General features: G+C 37.4%; 2 protein-coding genes across 3 annotated transcripts; one reads left to right on the top strand and one right to left on the bottom strand.

Annotated features, from left to right (window-relative positions):
• The first annotated feature begins 1,896 nt into the window (after positions 1-1,896).
• Positions 1,897-6,673, top strand: LOC111191709 (extracellular calcium-sensing receptor-like). The gene is made up of 6 exons (XM_049483689.1): positions 1,897-2,290; positions 2,383-2,665; positions 2,759-3,574; positions 3,673-3,894; positions 4,007-4,130; positions 5,760-6,673. Exons 1-6 carry the CDS (start codon positions 2,088-2,090, stop codon positions 6,671-6,673), a joined length of 2,562 nt encoding a protein of 853 aa, XP_049339646.1. The 5' UTR covers positions 1,897-2,087.
• Positions 6,674-10,495: 3,822 nt separating this feature from the next.
• On the bottom strand, positions 10,496-20,608 carry LOC111194790 (extracellular calcium-sensing receptor). 2 transcript variants are annotated; one of them, XM_022679807.2, is made up of 6 exons: positions 14,716-15,172; positions 14,008-14,305; positions 12,958-13,791; positions 12,589-12,810; positions 11,745-11,868; positions 10,496-11,650 (listed from the first exon to the last, which is right to left on the bottom strand). In XM_022679807.2, the coding sequence occupies exons 1-6, from the start codon at positions 14,937-14,939 to the stop codon at positions 10,755-10,757; spliced, it is 2,598 nt and encodes an 865-aa protein (XP_022535528.2). In that variant the 5' UTR covers positions 14,940-15,172; the 3' UTR covers positions 10,496-10,754. The 2 variants fall into 2 exon arrangements, with proteins under 2 accessions (XP_022535528.2, XP_022535529.2); XM_022679808.2 differs by lacking the exon at positions 14,716-15,172 and adding an exon at positions 20,465-20,608 and having other exon boundaries at positions 10,497-11,650.
• Positions 20,609-21,118: the final 510 nt, after the last annotated feature.

Here is a 21,118-nt window from a genome sequence, read left to right as displayed (position 1 = left end):
AAACAACCTAAACAGCTCAAACTTGCTCTGACATAGAGCTATGAACTAGAGGTGGGCGGATCGATCCAAATATCGATAATATCGATACCAACGCTGGTATTGGTATTGAGCAATACTTGTGTAAAAATATCGATATTCAAGCTTTTTTCTCTGCCGCACGCACTGACTGCTGCGCACGAGGATTCACCACAGTCTACTCTCTGGTCTCTTGTTGTTGCACATGCGTCACATGGCTCAGCAAAGCCAGCCAAACCGCCACGCAGGTAGGCTCAGCCTGGCCCCGCCCACTCAGCGCTCTCCTCCAGTCGACACGCCTCTACCTCAGGAGATTTGTGTTGAGTGATATTTTTTTACACTCTGTTTATTTAAGAAAAACTTGCATTTGAATTGCACTGAAAGGAAGACAATTCCTTATTTTTTATTGTTTTTCCAAATGACAATTCTATTAAAAAAAGAAACAAAGAACTAGAAAAGATCTCTAGTGAGGGGAGAATTTTTATTTTATTTTTTTATATTTTTTTATTATATATTTAAACTTTGTTTTGTTACTGTTCCATTGTTTTTAAACAAAAAATGTTGATTGTGATACTAAAGTATTTTGTTATCACTTACAATGTTTGGTGAAATTATATCCTAGGTTTTTGGATCATTTGGATCTATAAAGCTTAAATATTAAAAAGTATCGGTATCAGTATCGATATCGGCAATACTGGCCCTGCGTTTACTTGGTATCGGATCGATACCAAAATTCCCGGTATCGCCCACCTCTACTATGAACCTTTTAGGTTATGTCCAGCCCTGGCCCAGAGACGGTAGCAAATAATGGGCCACATACTATCGTCTCCCAGCCAGTGCCCACTGAAATGTACTGTGGTCAAACCTCCACTTCCAAATGCTTGGTCATTGGTCACTTAGCCTTATGGCAAGATCATGTAGAAGAACTGGTTTCAAAATAAAAGCCACAAGTCATTTACAGTGATAAATGTTCAAAAATGACAGATGATCGAATAAGCACAGGAATAAACACAAGAATAATCATATATATAAGTAAACAATCAAATCAAACAAAATACGCTTATGAAAACTATTAATTTGGTATTTTTCTTCTTGTTTTTTTAAATATTATAAAAATGTATGTTTAGAAATGAAAAAATACCAGCCCTGCATTTAATTTTATTTTATCTGTCCAAAGGTCCAAATAAAATTAAATAGTACAAATAAAAACAAAAAATAGGTTTTATATTATGTGTAGTATACATATTTGCATTAATACAATCTGACTTGAGGACTTTTATTATGAAGCCAAAAATAGCAGATCAGCTATGGCTGATCTATGGCTAATGGCTAATGGCTAACTAACGATTCTAACTATCTTTTCCAAGGTGCATTTATTTTCGTTTTTTAATCAAAGATTGATGTTTTGTAATAATTGGGTAGGTCCTGACGTTTGCAGCTATCAAGGCTAAACAGACTGCTGGTGTCAATGGAGATGGCTAACAGCTAGCAGGTGATGGTAACATTTTCTGCCAAGCTGAACTAATCACTGTTAACAGAGTGATGTCACTGATAAAGTACATTCTGCTGTTCGTTATGACATGTGTACTATATACATACGTTACTCTGGTCTTCAGTTATTAATATCAAAACTCCAGCTTGTAGTTGCCAGATTATAGAGTTTAAAGATTATATCACGGTTATTAAAATATTTTCTGGCATAAAAAAATATAAATAATTAATTAATTCTGACAAAAGAATAAGTCGCAAACTTTTATAACATGTTAACCAGTCAAACAACACGAAAGAGTGATTGACAAGCCGGCAGCAGTATGTCTAAAGCCCTCTGGTTCCCAGGGGAGAAAAAAAAAATAATGAAATGAAATACCATGAAAAATTATGAAAATTTGATACTGTATTTTTTTCTTACTGTTCTGCACCTCCTGCCTCCAAGGAAAACACACTCAGTTCCATGTTGCTGCCCTCTAGTTAAACCCACTCTACTGGAAAGAACCAGCTACACACAGCAAGCGAAGCTGTATATATATATTGGGGAGCATTTATTCTTGTCCTCTCTGAGCTGCTGGGCAGCTATGGATATGCTCACTATACTGCAGCTATGTTTATTTCTTTGCACTCAAATATGCTCTGCATGCGAAATTTTGGGTAAGTTTAAAATGCAAGATATGTTTAAAGAAGGAAACCTCATGATAGGAGGGATTTTTCCTATTTTTAACAAGCAGGAGAATGTACTTGTTTCTTTTGACACAACACCAACTAAACCTCAATGCATAGGGTGAGTTTAACCTATAGTTGTACTGATAATGTACCTGAAGAGTTCTGTATAATTTTTATGCATTGTCTTCTCTGTCCTAACACTTACCACAGGTTTGACCTGCGAGCATTTCGATGGACAAGGACCATGATGTTTGCAATAGATGAAATAAATAGAGATGATCGTTTGCTTCCTAACATCTCTCTGGGATACAGAATGTTAGACTCTTGTGCTTCTCCTAGTAATGTTTTGCGAGCTGCTCTGACTTTGGTGAGCGGGTCTGAGGAAAAGGGATCTCAGTGTCATCCACCTCCCATTACAGCTCTTATAGCCGAGTCAGGATCTACACAGTCCTTAGTTGTTGCTGGAGCGCTTGGGCCCTTCAAAGTGCCAGTGGTAACACTCAGAAGCACACTATTGCAAAATATTGTTAAATATGTATTAATGTAAAACGTGTTTATAAACTTTGATTTCTATGTATTTGCATAGGTTAGTTACTTTTCAACATGTGCATGCTTAAGTGACAAAAGGAAATATCCCACATTCTTTCGCACAATACCAAGTGACTACCACCAAGCAAAGGCTCTGGCTTTCCTGGTAAAACGATTTGGATGGACGTGGATTGGAGCTCTGCAATCTGATAATGACTACGGACGTAACGGGATTACAGCTTTCACAAAAGAAGTGGAGACTCTTGGAGTTTGCATTGCATTTGTTGGCACAATTTTGCGGACGTATCCCAAAAGTAAAATCCTTGAAGTGGTGGAAATGATAAAACAATCAAGTGTAAAAGTGATCTTAGCATTTGTGCCAGAGGGAGATCTATATCCTTTAATGCAAGAAGTGTTAAAACAGAACATTACTGGAATACAGTGGATTGCGAGTGAAGCTTGGGTAACTGCAGACAGACCATCCACTCCAGAGATGTTCAAATCTTTTGGAGGGACAATTGGATTTGTGGTCCGAAAAATGGCCATGCTCAAATTGGGACCTGTGCTCAGAGATATTAGCCCTTACCAAGAATTAAACTCCAGTTTTGTCAGTGACTTCTGGGAAACAATGGTTGGCTGTAAGCCTCTGTCTTCAGTAAATATTTTACCAAACAGAACAAAAATATGCACAGGAAATGAGAAGGTGAATTACACAAACAAATTTTTTGATGTCACACAACTCAGAATTGCATATAATGTCTATCAAGGAGTATATGCAATCGCACATGCACTTCATCGTGTGGTATTTTGTGAAATGCCTGGTAGCAATGTGTCAAGGAAGTGTCTCAATGTATCAGCGATAACACCAAAACTGGTGAGCTAAATGTTTACCTGAGTGTCATTAGGTTTCAAAAAAGCAGCCTGTTATTTGGCTATGCAGAATTGACTGATTGTGTGTTCTTGCCTCACTAGGTAAGTGAGCAATTAAAAGATGTGCATTTTGTGGACCAATTTGGGGAGGAGGTTTACTTTGATAAGAATGGAGACCCACCTGCTTCGTATGAACTCATAAACTGGCAGCTGAGAGAAGGGGCAGTACAACATATTCCAGTAGGATATTTCAGCACCTCTGCAAACGGAAAATATGACCTTGTAATTTATGAGGACAAGATTGTTTGGAACAAAGGAAATGTGGTAAAAGAAATACACATGTATATGTAATATATAACATATTTGTCTCATATTTTTTATTGTCACAGTTTTTTCTGTCCTTTATACCAATTAATTTATACTTTGAATATACCAGACTCCAAAAGCTGTTTGCTCTGAAATTTGTCCACATGGAACACGGAAAGCACAAATAAAAGGACTGCCTTTTTGCTGCTTTGACTGCATCCCATGTGCTGATGGCTCCATATCCAATACAACAGGTGCAGTATGCATTTAACTACATTTTTTTAAAGGTGATTCAAATAAATTGAGTGATGCCAAAAGAGCCATAAAGAACCATTGATTCCATAAACAACTATGTTTTTAATCAAGATGTGTGAGAATGAAGAACCTTTAAATTAGCCCAGAACTTTTACATTTAGTTAAACATATTTAAACCGTTAAGATGTTCTTCACAATTATATGCATATCTATTGCAAACATGGTTTGGCCTACAAGTATCAATAACTGGTTCTTTTATAGCAAAAAGAACATTTGTAAGCACCTTATTTTAAGGAGTTGAAATACAGCATATACAGTGGCTTCAAAGTATTCATTCCTTGAACTTTTTCACATTTTGTCACCTTACAACCACAAACCTAAAGGTATTTTACTGCTATAGACCAACACAAAGTAGCCCATATTGTGAAGTGGAACAAAAATTATACATGGTTTGCAAAAATTTACTCCAGCTCCCTTTATTTGGAACCCCCTAAATAAAGTCCAGTACAAACAATTACCTACAGAAGTCACTAGATTAGTCCAGCTGTGTGTACTTAATCTCAGTATAAATACACCTGTTCTGTGAAGGCGTCGGTGGTTTGTTAGAGAACACTAGTGAACAAATTGCATAATAAAGATGCTTTATTTAAATCAGGGTTAGGGTTAGGTTAGGGGTAGGTTATAAAAAACATATCCCAAGCTTGGAGCATCCCAAGAAGCACCGGTAAAAACATCAGTCAAAAATGTAAAAAGTATTCCACAACTGCAAACAAACAGTTGGACAAATGATTGACCAAGCAAGATAACTGGTCAGAGGAGCAGCAAAGCCGACATGGGCCGTTTCTCAATACACAAGTACACAAGTCTGTACTCCCGTACTTGTGAAGTACGGACTTGGGAAGGTCAGATCACGAGTGCGGACTCCCAAGGATGGGAGGACTCGGGACGTTTTTTGTGTAATTGGAACAGCTGTGTACTTGATGACGTCACCCTCTTAGAGGAGCTGAAAGCGTTGTTCCGAAAACATAGGAGCACATTTTCACCTAGCCGCTTTCTTAACAAATAAACCACATATCTGTAGTTTAAACCCCTACATACTCGCCTAAAAATAACTTAAAACATTATTTTAGCACACAGTATTGTTTAGAAAACGTACAGGTGCTCACAGTTATGTACCTTCCCATCCTACATTACGCTGATACTGCTGCGAGGTGCATTCTGGGGCTGTAAGAAGTGCACACAAGTCACCTTCCATGCATCCTCGATAAAGTGGGAGGAGCAAGAACACATCCGGGTATTAGTTGTGTACTTGGCTAACTGTGATCTTCTGAATTTGAACAGTACTTGGGCTGCGACTGATGACGTTTCACGAGTCCACAAGAACACAAGTATAGACAAGAACGCAGATTGAGAAACGGCCAGTGTCACTCTGAAAGAGCTAAAGAAATCCACAGTAATCCTCAATAACACACTTTTAAGTTTGTGGTTGCAAGGTAACAACATGTACATGAATATTTTTGCAAGCCACTGTATACGCCATAAACAAGACCCTTAACATACGAGTGTCTGTTTGTACACTGAATAACTGTTTAATGCTTTTGAACAAACTTTTTTTTCTCCCTGAATAGGAGCAGCGGACTGTATGTCTTGTCCAATAGAGTACTGGTCTAACGAGAGAAAGGACAGCTGCATTATGAAAGTCACTGAGTTCCTGTCATACACTGAAACAATGGGGATTGTTCTGGTGGCTCTGTCACTGTTTGGTGCATGTTTAACATTTTCTACACTGGTGGTGTTCATACATTTCCGAGAAACACCAATAGTAAAAGCTAATAATTCAGAACTGAGCTTACTGTTACTTGTCTCGCTAATCCTCTGCTTCCTTTGTCCTCTCACATTCATCGGGGAGCCCACAGTCTGGTCTTGCATGTTGCGCCACACTACATTTGGCATCACCTTCGCCCTCTGCATTTCCTGTGTGCTGGGAAAAACCATAGTTGTTGTAACTGCTTTCAGAGCAACATTGCCTGGTAACAATATGGCAGCAAAGTTTGGGCCAGCACAACAAAGGGGCATTGTGTGTTCATGTACTGTGATTCAAGTAGTCATCTGTATTCTCTGGTTAAAGATCTCACCACCATTTCCAAATAAACTTTTTGAGCAAAGTAATAAAAAAATAATTTTAGAATGTAACACAGGCTCGGATGCTGCATTCTACTCAGTCCTAGGATATATCAGCCTACTCGCTGTGATTTGTTTGGTGTTGGCATTTTTAGCCAGAAAGCTGCCCGATAACTTTAATGAGGCTAAAGTGATCACATTCAGCATGCTCATATTCTGTGCAGTCTGGATCACCTTTATTCCTGCATATATAAGCTCTCCTGGCAAATACACTGTAGCTGTAGAGATCTTTGCCATTTTATCTTCTGCCTTTGGTTTACTTTTTTGTATTTTTATGCCCAAGTGTTACATCATTCTAATAAAACCAGAAAGAAACACAAAAAAGCATATGATGGGGAAAAATCCAAAACATGCTATGTAATGAAAAAGATATCCAACACAAAATAAAACATAATTATTTGCTAGAATTGTCCTTCTGACTCCTTTACTTATTTTACACCTATATAAAGTCATATAAAACTCTTTAATCACATGTATCACAATGATGCACCACACGCACAAGGCCATATATTTGAGTTCAGTCTCTGAACATTCATCTTTAAATTTTAATTTCATTCAGCAATCCAACATTATTACTGTATTGGCATTTATGTGAATAATATATGCTCTAAGCATTTCAATTTTAAACTTATTAAGGCTCATTCTTAGAACTTAAAGCTTTTCTTTTTGGCAAGTAAGGCTGCAACTAATTACTTTTTTAGTAGTCAACTAATCTGCCGATTTTTTGTTTGATTGGTTTGGACTGTTTTGTGTAATTCCCAGCCATTTGTACTTCCTAAGGGTAAGGACAGCTAAACAATTAGGCCCAAGGCCAATTTTCACAGTACATTTTGATAGTTTGACGTATGTATATTAAACTAAAAATTACAAAAACTATATTATAGGAAACATTTACAAAGGCTGGATGTTATTCTAAGATACTTTTATGTTGTTTTTTTTCCAAGGAGATACCTTCCTGAAATGATTGTTTGTCCAAGAAAATAAAGTCTAATGCCTCAATAGGGTAAGACAATAGTAGCTTAGTATTTACAATTTCTGAAATAGTTATTCACTTCATATTGAGAAAAGAATAAGATGTATTCTAAAACATTATGTTTTTGTATGCATTTTTATCTTAACATTTATTAAAATAGCAATTTAGAAAGATTAAAAATAGACCAAGTATAGTCATTAGTTTTATTTTAGGTGTAAATTAGATCTGACTGAAGGATTAAAACGAGGTGCGCTATCATGATGTACTCCGTAACAGAAAAATAACCCACCTCCATTCTCCCTCAGCATTCCCAAACACAATGTTTTTAGCCAATACTCCCAATGCTAGTGATAGGGGCATGCCGTTGCTCATGCAAAGAACTCACTATTTCCCCACCATTAACTCAAAGTAGCTCCACGCTTAAAATTGTTACAATAAGGCAGTAAACAAGAACTAACTACTAGGTAGGATAGGGGAACAGATTACAAGATTAATTCTGTAAAAATGCATGACTATTGTAGAGATTTTTTCAGCATGTCCACAGAATTCCTTTTCCCCTATCCTAAACCTCCAACTGTCAGTAATCTTATCATGGCTTAATTTAAAGAAGGTGGTACTACAACAAGAAGGAGAACTACATCAAGGCACTGTGTGTAAATAGCCTTTTTTAATAAACTATCTGTTTTTTCCAAAGTTCTCAGTGCCTTACTTTAAATGTCAGGGCAGTCAGAATTCCACCAAAGAAGTGTGGAGCTTATTTGAGCTTGGTAATATTTTCTTTGGTAATTTTTTTTTTGCATTGGCAACACTATGCCCCCATCACCAGCATTGTAAGCCTGTTGAGAGCATCGGCTAAAAGTGCTAGATTTCAGGATGCTGGGGGGATGGGGGCTTTTTGACAAATGTTCATACTTTTTATATTTCACTACACCCCAAGTCCATTTTATAAAGAATTTCTCCTTTAAACCGCAGGTTTAGGAGTTGTAGGGTGTAAAATGTAGCTAACCCTGTCTCTATTTTTAATGTTTTACTCTCATTTACATGTGAAAATGTCAAATACATACATGTTACTGATATTTCTATTGGATAACATAGTGTCCCACCTAATATTTATATGTTGCCCTTTAATTTGCAGTAATTTCATATATTTTCAAAACAGAAGTGAACAGAAAAAAAAAATCCCATAATACAAAATAGATAATAAATACGAGTATCTGAGATGGACTTAAAGGCAGAAAAATACTTCCCGACCCCTTATTACACAGGTTAGACCTTTATGTCTAGAGATTAACAGACAAGCTAAATGCTAACTACAAGTTTAACTTCTTACACTCACCCAACATTTTTTTGCCTAAATATCACTAGCTAACACTTTATTTACATGTCTAAAAATATCAGGATAGCGTTACTTGCCTTTCAAACTCAGAATTTGTCCCCTGAAACACTTCTTTAACGAATTCCAGTAGCCAGGTTAGCTAAATATCTTAGCTAGGTTAACTAGCTAGCATTGTTAGCTACAATTACCTCAGAGAATCTCCTCTAGTTTGGTGTTGAATTCCTTTAAGTAAGCTAACTAACGTTAACTATATCAAGCACACTGACCTCAGAGGTAAAAAAAAAAAAAAAGCTAATGTTTTTATCTTATGTTAGCAAAAATTATAAATATTTATAATATTTGAGCAATAAACGGTAACGTTAATATAAGAGTATAAACCTTGTGAATTTCTGATCATTTACAGCAGCGTTTTACCAACAGTCTCCGAACTGGGAGAGAGTTCCCGCTCTTAAACCGACCAATCAAAATGTAGGTCACACCGTCAAGGCCCGCCCATGCCGCGCTATCATTGATCTGAAAATCTGTCACTCAAATACGTGCTCAAAAACCGTAAAAAAAAAAAAATAAAAAAAAAACTTTTTTTTATACCCTACACAGTAAACTTGCCGGCGTTAAATCAACACTTTCAGTGTTAAATTGTACAAATGGCAAATTTACTGTGTACTTATGTTTTGTCTGGTACATATTTTATTAATAAATTTAATCAATAAAACAAATTAAATCGAATAAAACCCTAAAATCAAACCTCAAATATTGATAACAATTATTATTATTATTATTATTATTATTATTATTATTATTATTATTATTATACAGTTATTAAATGAATGGATTACAACAACAACAACAACAACAACAACAATAATAATAATAGTATTGTTGTTAATGTCATTATTGAGTTGTACCATCTGTATCCTTGCAGAAGCAATGAAGTTGCCACAAATATAAAAATAGCAAAGCTGGACAGAGGACACTACTAAAGCCTTTTAGGTTATAAAATAGTGCAGGGAAAATTCGGACTCACTCACAATTGCCCTGCGTTACAATTACATAAAAGCCATACAAACCAAATGGGTGTTAAACGGTGCAAGGTGAATTTGGGCTGTCCCACAGTGGCCCAGTTTGGAATTTGTATGGTTATGTTAAACACTAGACATACAGGGCATGAAGTGGTGCAGGTCCAGTTTAGGCCCAGCTTAGGCTGGTCCACAGTGACCTTGATTTGGATCTGACTGGACATTCCAGTGTGCAGCTTGCCCACAGAAAACCAACATAGGGCCTCTCTGGAATACAAAAAGGCTAGTACCTGCCTATTTAAAAAATATATAACATTATACTTGTCAATATTTGTTCATGTCACTCTCTCTACTTCTGCAGTGTAATTTAAAAAATACTTATATTTTGACTATACTGTCAACCCAACATTGGCAGGCATTTCATGTCACTTACTTCTTATTTCCTACAATATGTTATAAATACAGATATATTCAAAACTATTCATACTAACTTTTATAAAATATAAAAGATGACCAGATTCATAATATTGCACCTGCTACCACCGGCTATCAGACCTTGCTTGAACTTAGTAATAGCTAACATTACCTTGCCAGAAACAAGCTGGCCAGCATTTATCCTTAGTCCTAAGATACACAAGACACATGACAACTTCTATAGTTATGGGCATTCCCAAAAGCCGTCTTCTAAGTTCAATGTACAAACTGCTATTCCATTACCTTTGTCATGTCAGTGTTTTGTTTTGTGTTCTGGTTTTACAAATAAACAATGATACTTTAACATTATGCCTTGTTCGAATTTTCACCATTTTGTATAATTTTATCTCAATTGCTCATTAAAATATTTGTTTTGTAGTCATTTTGTAATCACTCAGTCCTAAACCTAACTTATTCTACTCACAAAGCTATATACTGATGCTGTACAATGAAGTTTTTCTCATCATATCTATTATATCGATTCATCATCAAGCCTTATTTTTACTCTGAGGATGTCAGTTTATGTTTTTCTGATACTGTCATTTTTTCTGTGCAGAAAAAATACACCAAACCTTTATAGAGTCATTGTTTATTGTTTGTATAGGTATTATATCTGTGCACTAACCAGTGTTTTAACAGAACACTATTTTTTCATCATATGTTTTTTGCTGTTTTTTTCAGGTCTCAGCAGCACAATGTAGCATTTTGGAGCAAATATACACAAAAGGAGACCAAAAGCAGATGCTAAGATTGCAAACACATGCACAGCAACCATATACTTCCCACGGGTGCTTACATATACCGGTATGAAAGTTATCCAGACAGCAAAAAATATAAGCATGCTAAACGTGATAAATTTGGCTTCATTGTAATTATCAGGGAGCTTCCTGGCAAAGAAAGCTATTAAAAAGCACATGCAAGCCAAAAGGCCAATGTATCCCAACACACACCAGAATCCTAGCTCAGACCCCACATTACACTCAACAATTATAGTAGCACTCATAAACTCAGTGTTATAGGCAGCAGAAGGAGGTTTAGTAGTTAGCCATATGATGCAGATCAGTGCTTGAACACAAGAGCACAGTATGACACTTAGCCTCTGTTGGGCCGGACCAAACCACTTCATGACATTGCTGCCAGGAAGGGTGGCCCTGAAAGCCATCAGAACCACTATAGTTTTAGCCAAGATGCAGGCGATACAAAGAGCAAAACTGATTCCAAAGGCTGTATATCTGATTTGGCAGAGCCAGTTAGAGGGCTTCCCAATGAATGTCAGACCAATCAGAAAGCATGCACAGAGGAACAGGAGAAGCAGGAAGCTGAGTTCCATGTTGTTTCCTCTGATGACGGGGGTCTTCCTGTAGATCACGAACACGAAAAGTACCGCTGCAGTTAAAAATGCTCCAAAGGTTGAAACAGCCCAGAGAACTATTCCCAGGGGCTCCTGAAAGGACAGGTACTCCAGGGTCTTTGGCATGCACTGGTCTCTGGCTTGGTTCGGCCACGTCTCCTTTGAACATCTCAAACAGTCAATTGAGTCTGTGATGGAATTGATAAAAATGTTGATGTAGTTCAGTTTTGTAATATACAATGTTTCCAAATAACAAAATATACCAAAGAAAGTCGATCACACCTGTTTGATTGCTAATCTCTCCCTCGCCACACGGTATGCAGTCAAAGCAGCATATGGGTTCACCCTTTCGCCTGGCTTTCCTGGAGCCTGGCAGGCAGCTTTTGCTGCAGACAGATTCTGGTGCCTGTGGACCACAGCATATGGAGCACAGGTCCACACGACATTTCACTCTTTTATACATTGAAATCCATACAACATTCACACTGAAAAAGGAAATCTGAACCACTTTACAGTTTTGGAGAGTGTTTACATATTTTTTTTATAAATATACGATGCACAGATGTATTGAGACTGTACTGTAAAAATGTACTTGGACACCTGCTAATTGACTTTGTCCACAATCAACAGTATTTTGCTAATTCTGCTTTTGTTGGAGGCATTGTTTTTACTGTCCAAAAAGGCTGTCTAATGTTTTTTGAATTAATTAAAGGATTTGATTACATTTAATTTGATTACTTCAACAAAAGCATTATTAATGAATTTTCACCACCCCACTTTATTACAAACTTATTCCGAGCATACTGTTTTACTTTTCCACAGCCCAATGCTAAAATTATTTACTGTATACATCTCTGGCAAATAGGTTAATATGTATCTGATGTATTAAATAGTGTATATATATAGAGAGAAATAGAGTGAAGAAAAGCTCTGCTAAACAAAAAAACATTTTCTCATCATCTGAGTTGAATTAAAGTCCTAATGTAAATTCAACTGAAGGAAGAGTGTCATGCCAGTTTAAGTTACAAAAAACTATACTTTCTAAATGAGCCACAAACATGCAGAATACCTGAATGAGAAGCAGTCGTATACAAGACAATCTGCCTATGGATGAAATAGCACAAACCTTGTTTTCTCTGTGCCATGTAATCACTGATTCATTAATGACCAGGTCTCTGTCCTCCTTCAGTGAGGCATCAAAAAACCCCACCTTGACAAGCAAAAGAGAGCCATCTTCTGCCACCTGCCAGTTCATCAGATCATAAGAGGCGATAGGGTCCCCATTCTCATCAAAGCGAACATCTTCTCCAAGTGTTGTGAAGCTTGTTCGTTTCATGTAGCTCAGAAGCTTTGGGAAAGATAAAATAACAGTCTGATGGATAGCATAGCAACACTTGTTAACGTGATGAACACCAATCAATATTGCATTAGTAACTGATTTTCCAACAATTACTAAATAAATGGATTTACAAATGCATTCCCACACATACCACACCTGCCATGGCAAAATGGGATTCAGGCTGCCACACGTCCCATTCTGAAAAGGGCCCTCTCCGGGAACACATGTGCTCATATCATGCAAGGCGTGAGCTATTAGATATATAGCCTTGTACACATTATAGCTGACTCTAAGCTGGGTCACATCTGCATATGGACTGTACACATCATCCAGACTCTCTCTTCCACTGCATGGCCCTCTGTTCTTCACACCCTCTTTGTGTGTATGGGTGTTTAGGGACCTATTGACCTGACAGTTGAATGTTTCCTCCCAAAACTCAGTTAGGAAATTATAAGCATGAATATTGGAGGTGTTCAGCTCTCTGAGGTAGCTGTATAGATTTGGGATTTCTGCTTTTCGTATAGCAAATCCCAGTGTTCCCTGTAGGATATCACTGAATTCAACCCACAAGGCCTTTGAGGTGGCCCAGGCTTCACTGGCAATCCACTGCAGATGGGTGATGTTTTGTTGTCGGCACTCTTGCAGGATGGTTTGCAGTTCTGACTCTCCAGAGAAATTGAGAATGACTGTGGCTGTGGAGGCCTGAATATTGTGCATCAGCTCTCTCAATGCATCTTTGGACAGAGTAACAGGGTAGAAGTGCACATATGCAGGGCACACATTATACCTGGCTGATTCCTTTAGAAAGAGCTGGATGGCAAAGCGAGCATAGTCCGACTCCACACCTATGACTCCCACCCAGCTCCACTGGTAATAATGGACCAGCTTTGCTAAGGCTTTAATCTGAAACTCATCGCTTGGCATCGTCCTCATAAATGCAGGGAACTCCTTCTTGTTACTCAGACAAGAGCAGGATGCAAAGTAACTCACCTGAGAGCATATAATTAAGAAGCGTTTATGCAAGCCAAGCATTATTGTGGATAAAACACTTTCTTCTAGTGTATACCAACATGTTTGTTACATGAATAAACAAACCAAAAATATATATATTTCAATAACATTTTTGCTTTAAATAAAACATAAACTAATAAAATAATGGACTATTTACTGAACTTCACATTCATGCTTGTTTTGTTTTCACCTTACCAAAGGCACACTGAATGAGCCCAGTGTTCTCAGCACAGCCATGGAAACCCCTGATGCTGCATCTCCCACAATGACTGGAGAGGGCTGTCTGCGTACTTCTGCACAGCTGGCACCCTGACCAATCTCTGGCTGCCCATTCACCAGGACCAGGGACCCCTTCAAAGATGTAGGAATGTCATCACAGCTGTCCCGAATGTGATAGCCCAGAGTCAGGTTTGGTAACAGGTCTTTTCTCTGGTTTATCTCATTTACAGCAAAGGTCATAGTCCTCATCCATCTGAGAGCTCGGGCACTAAAGCTGCAGACACATTGACAAATATTTCATATGTAAACTTGGTTAGGTTAGGACATTTTCTCAAACATTATTCACAAATACATATTAAGCAGTTTCCAAAACAGGGATTAGGGTTGAATATTACAGCATTTTAAATGGGTATCTTCTTTTAAGAGGAAAATACAGTCTACAACTAGACTGGAAAACCGCCACGACAAAACATTGGAAAAACTGTATAAACCATTTAAACCACATTGTTAAAATGTAGTAAATATTTCAAGACCAGTGCACCATCAGATATTGTTGAAAATGTTTTGCTGTAGAAGAGACAACAATAAAGTATTCATAAATATTTAACCAATTATAAATCAATCAATATAAATCAATACAATACAGCAGTAAATATATATCTCAAAATATAAACAGTCACATACTACTTGTAATCAGTGGGAGGTGGTTTGCTTTGAAAAGACCACACTGATGACACAGGGCTATAGTGTAAGGGGAACAAGCCCCCCAGAATCACGTCCCCATCCTGAAAGAAATTTTGGGTTCTTTCTTCTCCCTCATAGATGCACTCATCCGTGTGTGTGGACTGACACCACATAGGCATGTTAAGTAAAAAACAGAATGTGAGCACAATAGCATGGTGTGCCATACCTGACACAAACCGGTAAGAGTGCACAAATAACCATTTATACGTCTACACTGAGCAGGGGATGTCCTTGAATTTTCCCAAAGAAGCATGTGGACCAATGGCATTAGTTCTTACCCCTGGCAGCATTATTTTACAATAAGACCTCCAGCTGCTAATCAGCTGATTGGATCATGCTTATTATCCAATATTATATATATCCAATATTAGACTGCTTAAAGATTACGTACATTTTTTAAATGATAAAAAGTACAGAAAATGTTTTAACATAAAAGCTAAGGTATTAAATAAACATTATTTGGTTGCATAACTTCGTTTAATGTTGAAGAAGAAAATACAATATTGATTCAACATTGCCTAGTAGGCATTGGTTAGTGTTGAAATTCAGACATTAAATCAAATGTTTTAGGTTTTTTTTTACAGAGTTTGCAGAGTGGCTTTTATACATTCACAGTGCTTTTGGATAAAATGTACCCCCCCACAAATAACAATAATAATAATAATAATAATAATAATAATAATAATAATAATAATAATAATAATTGTTATTATTATAAAATAGTGCAGGGTATTGGGGGTAGCGCAGGGTACGGTCGAATCCGCAAGGGAAGACTATGGGAACTTTTAGGGGCAGAGATGAGGAGGTACAGGCACATACAACTTAAAATTGTAGATAAACGGTCAGATTTAAAGCTCTACTTACTTAATTATTGTTAGGGGTAAATCGGGCTCGGGTTTATAATGACAGTTTTAGGAAACGGGTCAGGTCAGGCTAGGGCAGAACATGCACCGGTCAAGTTGGGTCATATTTATTTGGGTCAGATCAAAGCTCTTGTCCACACTGCTTGCGTCCACAGGTGTGCCCGCTTTTAAATATGACTATGTTAAAAGCGAGATTTCTTCGGTCTCATAGCTGCACATGGTGCATAATTTGGCTTTCAGCAATGAATCTATATATCTCATGCTTGCTCAAGTAATACGGATTAATGTATTTATGTTATTTTCTGTTCCTTTTCAGAATATGTGAACCAAGAAAATGATTTTCTGGTGGGTAATTTTAGTTTACATCTTGGGGGTTGACTCCACCCCTATCTCCTATGTATAGCAGGATCTGCAAGGGCCAGATGTTCCAGACCTGGACCTATGACGGGGCCTACACCAAAGATTATCTTTACATTTAGAGGTCGGACGATCGATCGGCAGTGTATCGGTATCGGCCGATTTTCTGCCAAATTACGGTATCGGCGATCGGACTATATTCCTCGGATTTTAGCCGATCTGATTTAGGAGTTTAGCGTTAAGCCGTTAATCAGAGCTGTGTGTGGATGGCCGGAGAAACTGTTCGCTCACAGGAAGCTGCAGTTTCTCATCCAACCACTAGCCGGAGCTGCAGCAGTAGAACAAGCCCCGCTGTCTTTACACCAGTCACAGAGCTACAGCCCAGCCACGGGCTACAGGCAAAGTTCATTCAGTCTGGAGCGTTTTTACAGTTCATATGTAGGACTAATGCGCCTCACGGTGAAAAGAAAAAGGTTTTAACCACAATAACAGGATAATACCACTCTCTACAGCAGCTAACATCAGGAGCAGTCACAGAGCTGGGTTAGCTGACAAGCTCAGCAGCAAACAGCCGCATCAGTCACGAAGCTAGTTAGCTCACAAGCTAACAACAGCAGAGGACTAAAGTCAGTGTTTTTAGGGCTGGATATGTTTTCGCTCCTCTCTGCAGTTTCTGTGTGCTCACACTCCAGCTCCTCCACTCCGTATCGGCTGGACGCCGCTGAAAAAGCCGCAGCTCTGCTTGGATAAAATTAAAGGCACGCTGCAGTTTGCGCGCTGCTCACCTCAGAATGTTTATAACTGCGCGGTTTAGTGGACACGGCTGCCAGGTAAGACTGTAGAAGACAACTGGAGACTATTAAAGTCTATTAGAGTTTATTGAAAGGGTTATTGGGGACAGAAATCAGTACAGGCTGGTTAGATAAGTGATTCACGTCCTCACTGCGGAAAATACACAGCGCTTTTACAGTTTCGCAAAATAAAAAAAGTCTTCTTCCGTGTTGTACTGTTTATTAACATCATTAAAACAGATCTCGCTCATTCCAACTATTTTGAAATTTAGTTAAAAGCTCCGTTTTATTGCTGTAACGTTACTTACTAAAAAATGCGGAGTTAAATTAGGTCCGCGCTCGTAATAACAGTTTATGAGGGCAGGAAGAGTCAGGCTGGATTTTTAGCCCAATCTAAGCTCTAGCTGAAAGAATAACAGCTCTACATTACTGTTGTTCTTAATAAAATAATATATTATTAGTTATATATTAACAGTAAATATGACCTATTTTAAGCAGTAAGCTAACTCCGAAAAACAGGTTGTGAGGTGGCTGATGTTGGATTCCTGCGGTATTGGTATATAAATTTAAAAATTCTGGTGTCTTATAACTATTTACACATAACTTATATCTCTCCTGAAAAGTGTTTATATTGGTCAGTAACACCCCCTTTGTTTATTTGCTATCAGCGTAAATTACCAGTGTTTGCTTAGGTGTGGATGTAATTAAGGTTTGTCTGGCACCTGTGTGGCATTAATGTGGCATTTTGCCCCGCCCAAGATCGGTACCGGCGATTGGCCTATCAAGATGAAAGACGATCGGAATCGGCCCCAAAAACACTGATCGGTCCATATTTATTTACATTAATTGTTTTATTTATTACACTGTTAAATCTATTACAAAATTAAGCATTATTGTAGGCTTGCCTGCAGCGTCAAGAACTGATTTTTTTTTATCGACAGTGATACCAAACACAAACAGCAGGTGGGGGGATACACTAATAAATATCGTCCTCATACTAGAGGTGGGCGATACCGGGAATTTTGGTATCGATCCGATACCAAGTAAACGCAGGGCCAGTATTGCCGATATCGATACTGATACCGATACTTTTTAATATTTAAGCTTTATAGATCCAAATGATCCAAAAACCTAGGATATAATTTCACCAAACATTGTAAGTGATAACAAAATAGTTTAGTATCACAATCAACATTTTTTGTTTAAAAACAATGGAACAGTAACAAAACAAAGTTTAAATGTATAATAAAAAAATATAAAAAAATAAAATAAAAATTCTCCCCTCACTAGACATCTTTTCTAGTTCTTTGTTTCTTTGTTTCTTTTTTTAATAGAATTGTCATTTGGAAAAACAATAAAAAAATAAGGAATTGTCTTCCTTTCAGTGCAATTCAAATGCAAGTTTTTCTTAAATAAACAGAGTGTAAAAAAATATCACTCAACACAAATCTCCTGAGGTAGAGGCGTGTCTACTGGAGGAGAGCGCTGAGTGGGCGGGGCCAGGCTGAGCCTACCTGCGTGGCGGTTTGGCTGGCTTTGCTGAGCCATGTGACGCATGTGCAACAACAAGAGACCAGAGAGTAGACTGTGGTGAATCCTCGTGCGCAGCAGTCAGTGCGTGCGGCAGAGAAAAAAAGCTTGAATATCGATATTTTTACACGAGTATTGCTCAATACCAATACCAGCGTTGGTATCGATATTATCGATATTTGGATCGATCCGCCCACCTCTACCTCATACCTGTACAGAGTGCTCATATGCACTTCATTCTGCGTGATAATGGCGGGACCACGTTTATTTGTTTATTTGTGTTATAATGTATGGTGCTGCAGGGGACCACTAGAGCTAAATCACACCCAGGGTCATAAATGTACAGAATAATTAAAACAATATACTAATGTAATACAGTGTATCATATGGAAGCCCATTCCCGCCACCTAAAAAATAAAAATACTCCAGGAATTTTTTTTTATTATTATTAAGTAAATTGCTATCTCAATATTTTGAGATACTAAGTCAATATTTTGAGATACTATCTCAATATTTTGAGATACTAAGTCAATATTTTGAGATACTATCTCAATATTTTGAGATACTAAGTCAATATTTTGAGATACTAAGTCAATATTTTGAGATACTATCTCAATATTTTGAGATACTAAGTCAATATTTTGAGATACCTTAAATGCTGGCTGAATATACATGCGGCCACCTGTAGATAATGACCTGGGAATTAGGCCAAAAGTGAGAGCAATAACGTTTTAATTCATATTTAATTTTATTTACATTATATTTCACTCAGAGTTAAACTCTGTCCCTCGCATTGTGTTCTCCCCTTTATTCAGAGCGTTTTCACAGCACTTTGCTTACATGCTGTTTTTTACTGTTAAAATGCGACATCTACAGGCGGCCGCATGAATGTTCAGCCAGCATTTAAGGTGGAACGGAAATCTGAATAAGACACTGGCGAATAAGAAGCTAACTTCAGCCTCGTCCAAGATCCGGAGGCTTATTTTGATATTGTGTGATTCCTCTAAAAGTTCCAATATTTCATGATTTGTGAATCCACGTCTGAAGTAGTCCTCAATGATAGTATCCATTTTGCATCTTTGTCTCACCTGCTTCTGTCTCTGTACAGCCTACTAGTATCTCAAAATATTGAGATAGTATCTCAAAATATTGACTTAGTATCTCAAAATATTGAGATAGTATCTCAAAATATTGACTTAGTATCTCAAAATATTGACTTAGTATCTCAAAATATTGACTTAGTATCTCAAAATATTGAGATAGTATCTCAAAATATTGACTTAGTATCTCAAAATATTGACTTAGTATCTCAAAATATTGACTTAGTATCTCAAAATATTGAGATAGCAGTTTACTTAATAATAATAAAAAAACATTTTGCTGGATTATTTATTTTTTTTAGGTGGCGGGAATGGGCTTCCATAGTATCACACAAATTTTAAAAAGAGGATATTTTTGCGGGAACATTTTTTTAACACGACACAAAAATATTGGGGTCTTGAATTCCATTCGACTAGCCACAAAAGCTGAGCTGGTGATTGATATAGTTAGTAAATTAATATAAAGAGAGAGCAGTTTTTATTATAACTTATATGCTTTATTCACATTCATCACCATCATCTACCAAAATGAGATATGAAAGTAGAACTGTACCGCTGGGTAACGTTACTAGCAATGTCGTCTCACTGCTGCGTTCCCAAATGCATTTATTTTTAAAGAAAGAAATCTAATAGAGGTCAAACCTTCCATAGTCTCCCCAAAGATCCTGTACTTCACGTGAATGGATTTACAAAATCAGTAGAGATCACCATTTTAATTTAAGATGTAGGTTACTGTGCTAGTTAGCTGGCTAAGGCTAGTCATGTTTATATTAACCAGCCCGTCATTCTAGCCAGATGAACGTTAGCAAAGAGACAGCAAGCTAGCTAAACCCGGTTCCCAGCCAGTTGATTAACCGTGAACAGGTTATTTTTTTAGTTTAACGTCAAAACGAGTGGGGGGTAACGTTAGCCTGCTTTGTTAGCTAGCTAATTTATATCCTACTGTGGGGAGCCTGATCTTACCAGTGCCTGGAGCACCTGTCCGTTTGGCTCTTACTGCCCAAAGTGCAGTTTTGTGTCAGTGTATGTGTAATGTGTGAAGTCATACCTGTTTTGGCCTGGATACTACAGTTTTTACCCCTCTTTTCCGCAGTCTTCACATATTCGTATTTTCCTGTAAATTTCTCGTATTGTGTTACAAAATGAGACCAAAAAAAAAAAAACAGTATTAATCAGGAGACAGGCCAATGATCCATCTGCAGACCGGAGCCCCCCCCCAGTGGGCGTGGCTAAAGGGCGGAGCATGTATCAGTCATTTTCGACTGCAGCCAATCAGATACTACACTTTCGTTGTCAATCACTTTTTATTAAGCCAGTCATCAGACAGACCAAGCCTAGCTAATTAATTATTAGTTTTTAGTTATAAATCAAATAGCAAGCCATGTATTTCCAATTTCAGATAGATAGGTAGCTAATGTGCTAAAAGATATAGTTTTGTAATGGAGTTGTTTAGTGTAGTTTCCTTTTATATTAGTTCTTTATAAAATATAACTTGCAGAGAGGCGTTTTCTTGGTGGAAAAAGTCTCTATGAACCACAGAAGTTCTGGGCCTTGTTTTAAAGCAAAGTAATACTTCCTCCAAAGCTTCTTCATTATTCACAGATCCTAATAAAGAGTAAAGTAAAATATAGTCAAACACAGTAAAACCAGTACGTGAAATGTTTGATATGCGCCTGCTAACATTAAATAATGAAATAAAGAT

This window comes from Astyanax mexicanus, chromosome 9 (genome assembly GCF_023375975.1).
Source record: "Astyanax mexicanus isolate ESR-SI-001 chromosome 9, AstMex3_surface, whole genome shotgun sequence".
In the NCBI taxonomy this organism is placed as follows: Eukaryota; Metazoa; Chordata; class Actinopteri; order Characiformes; family Acestrorhamphidae; genus Astyanax; species Astyanax mexicanus.
This window is presented reverse-complemented; position numbering and strand designations above follow the sequence as displayed.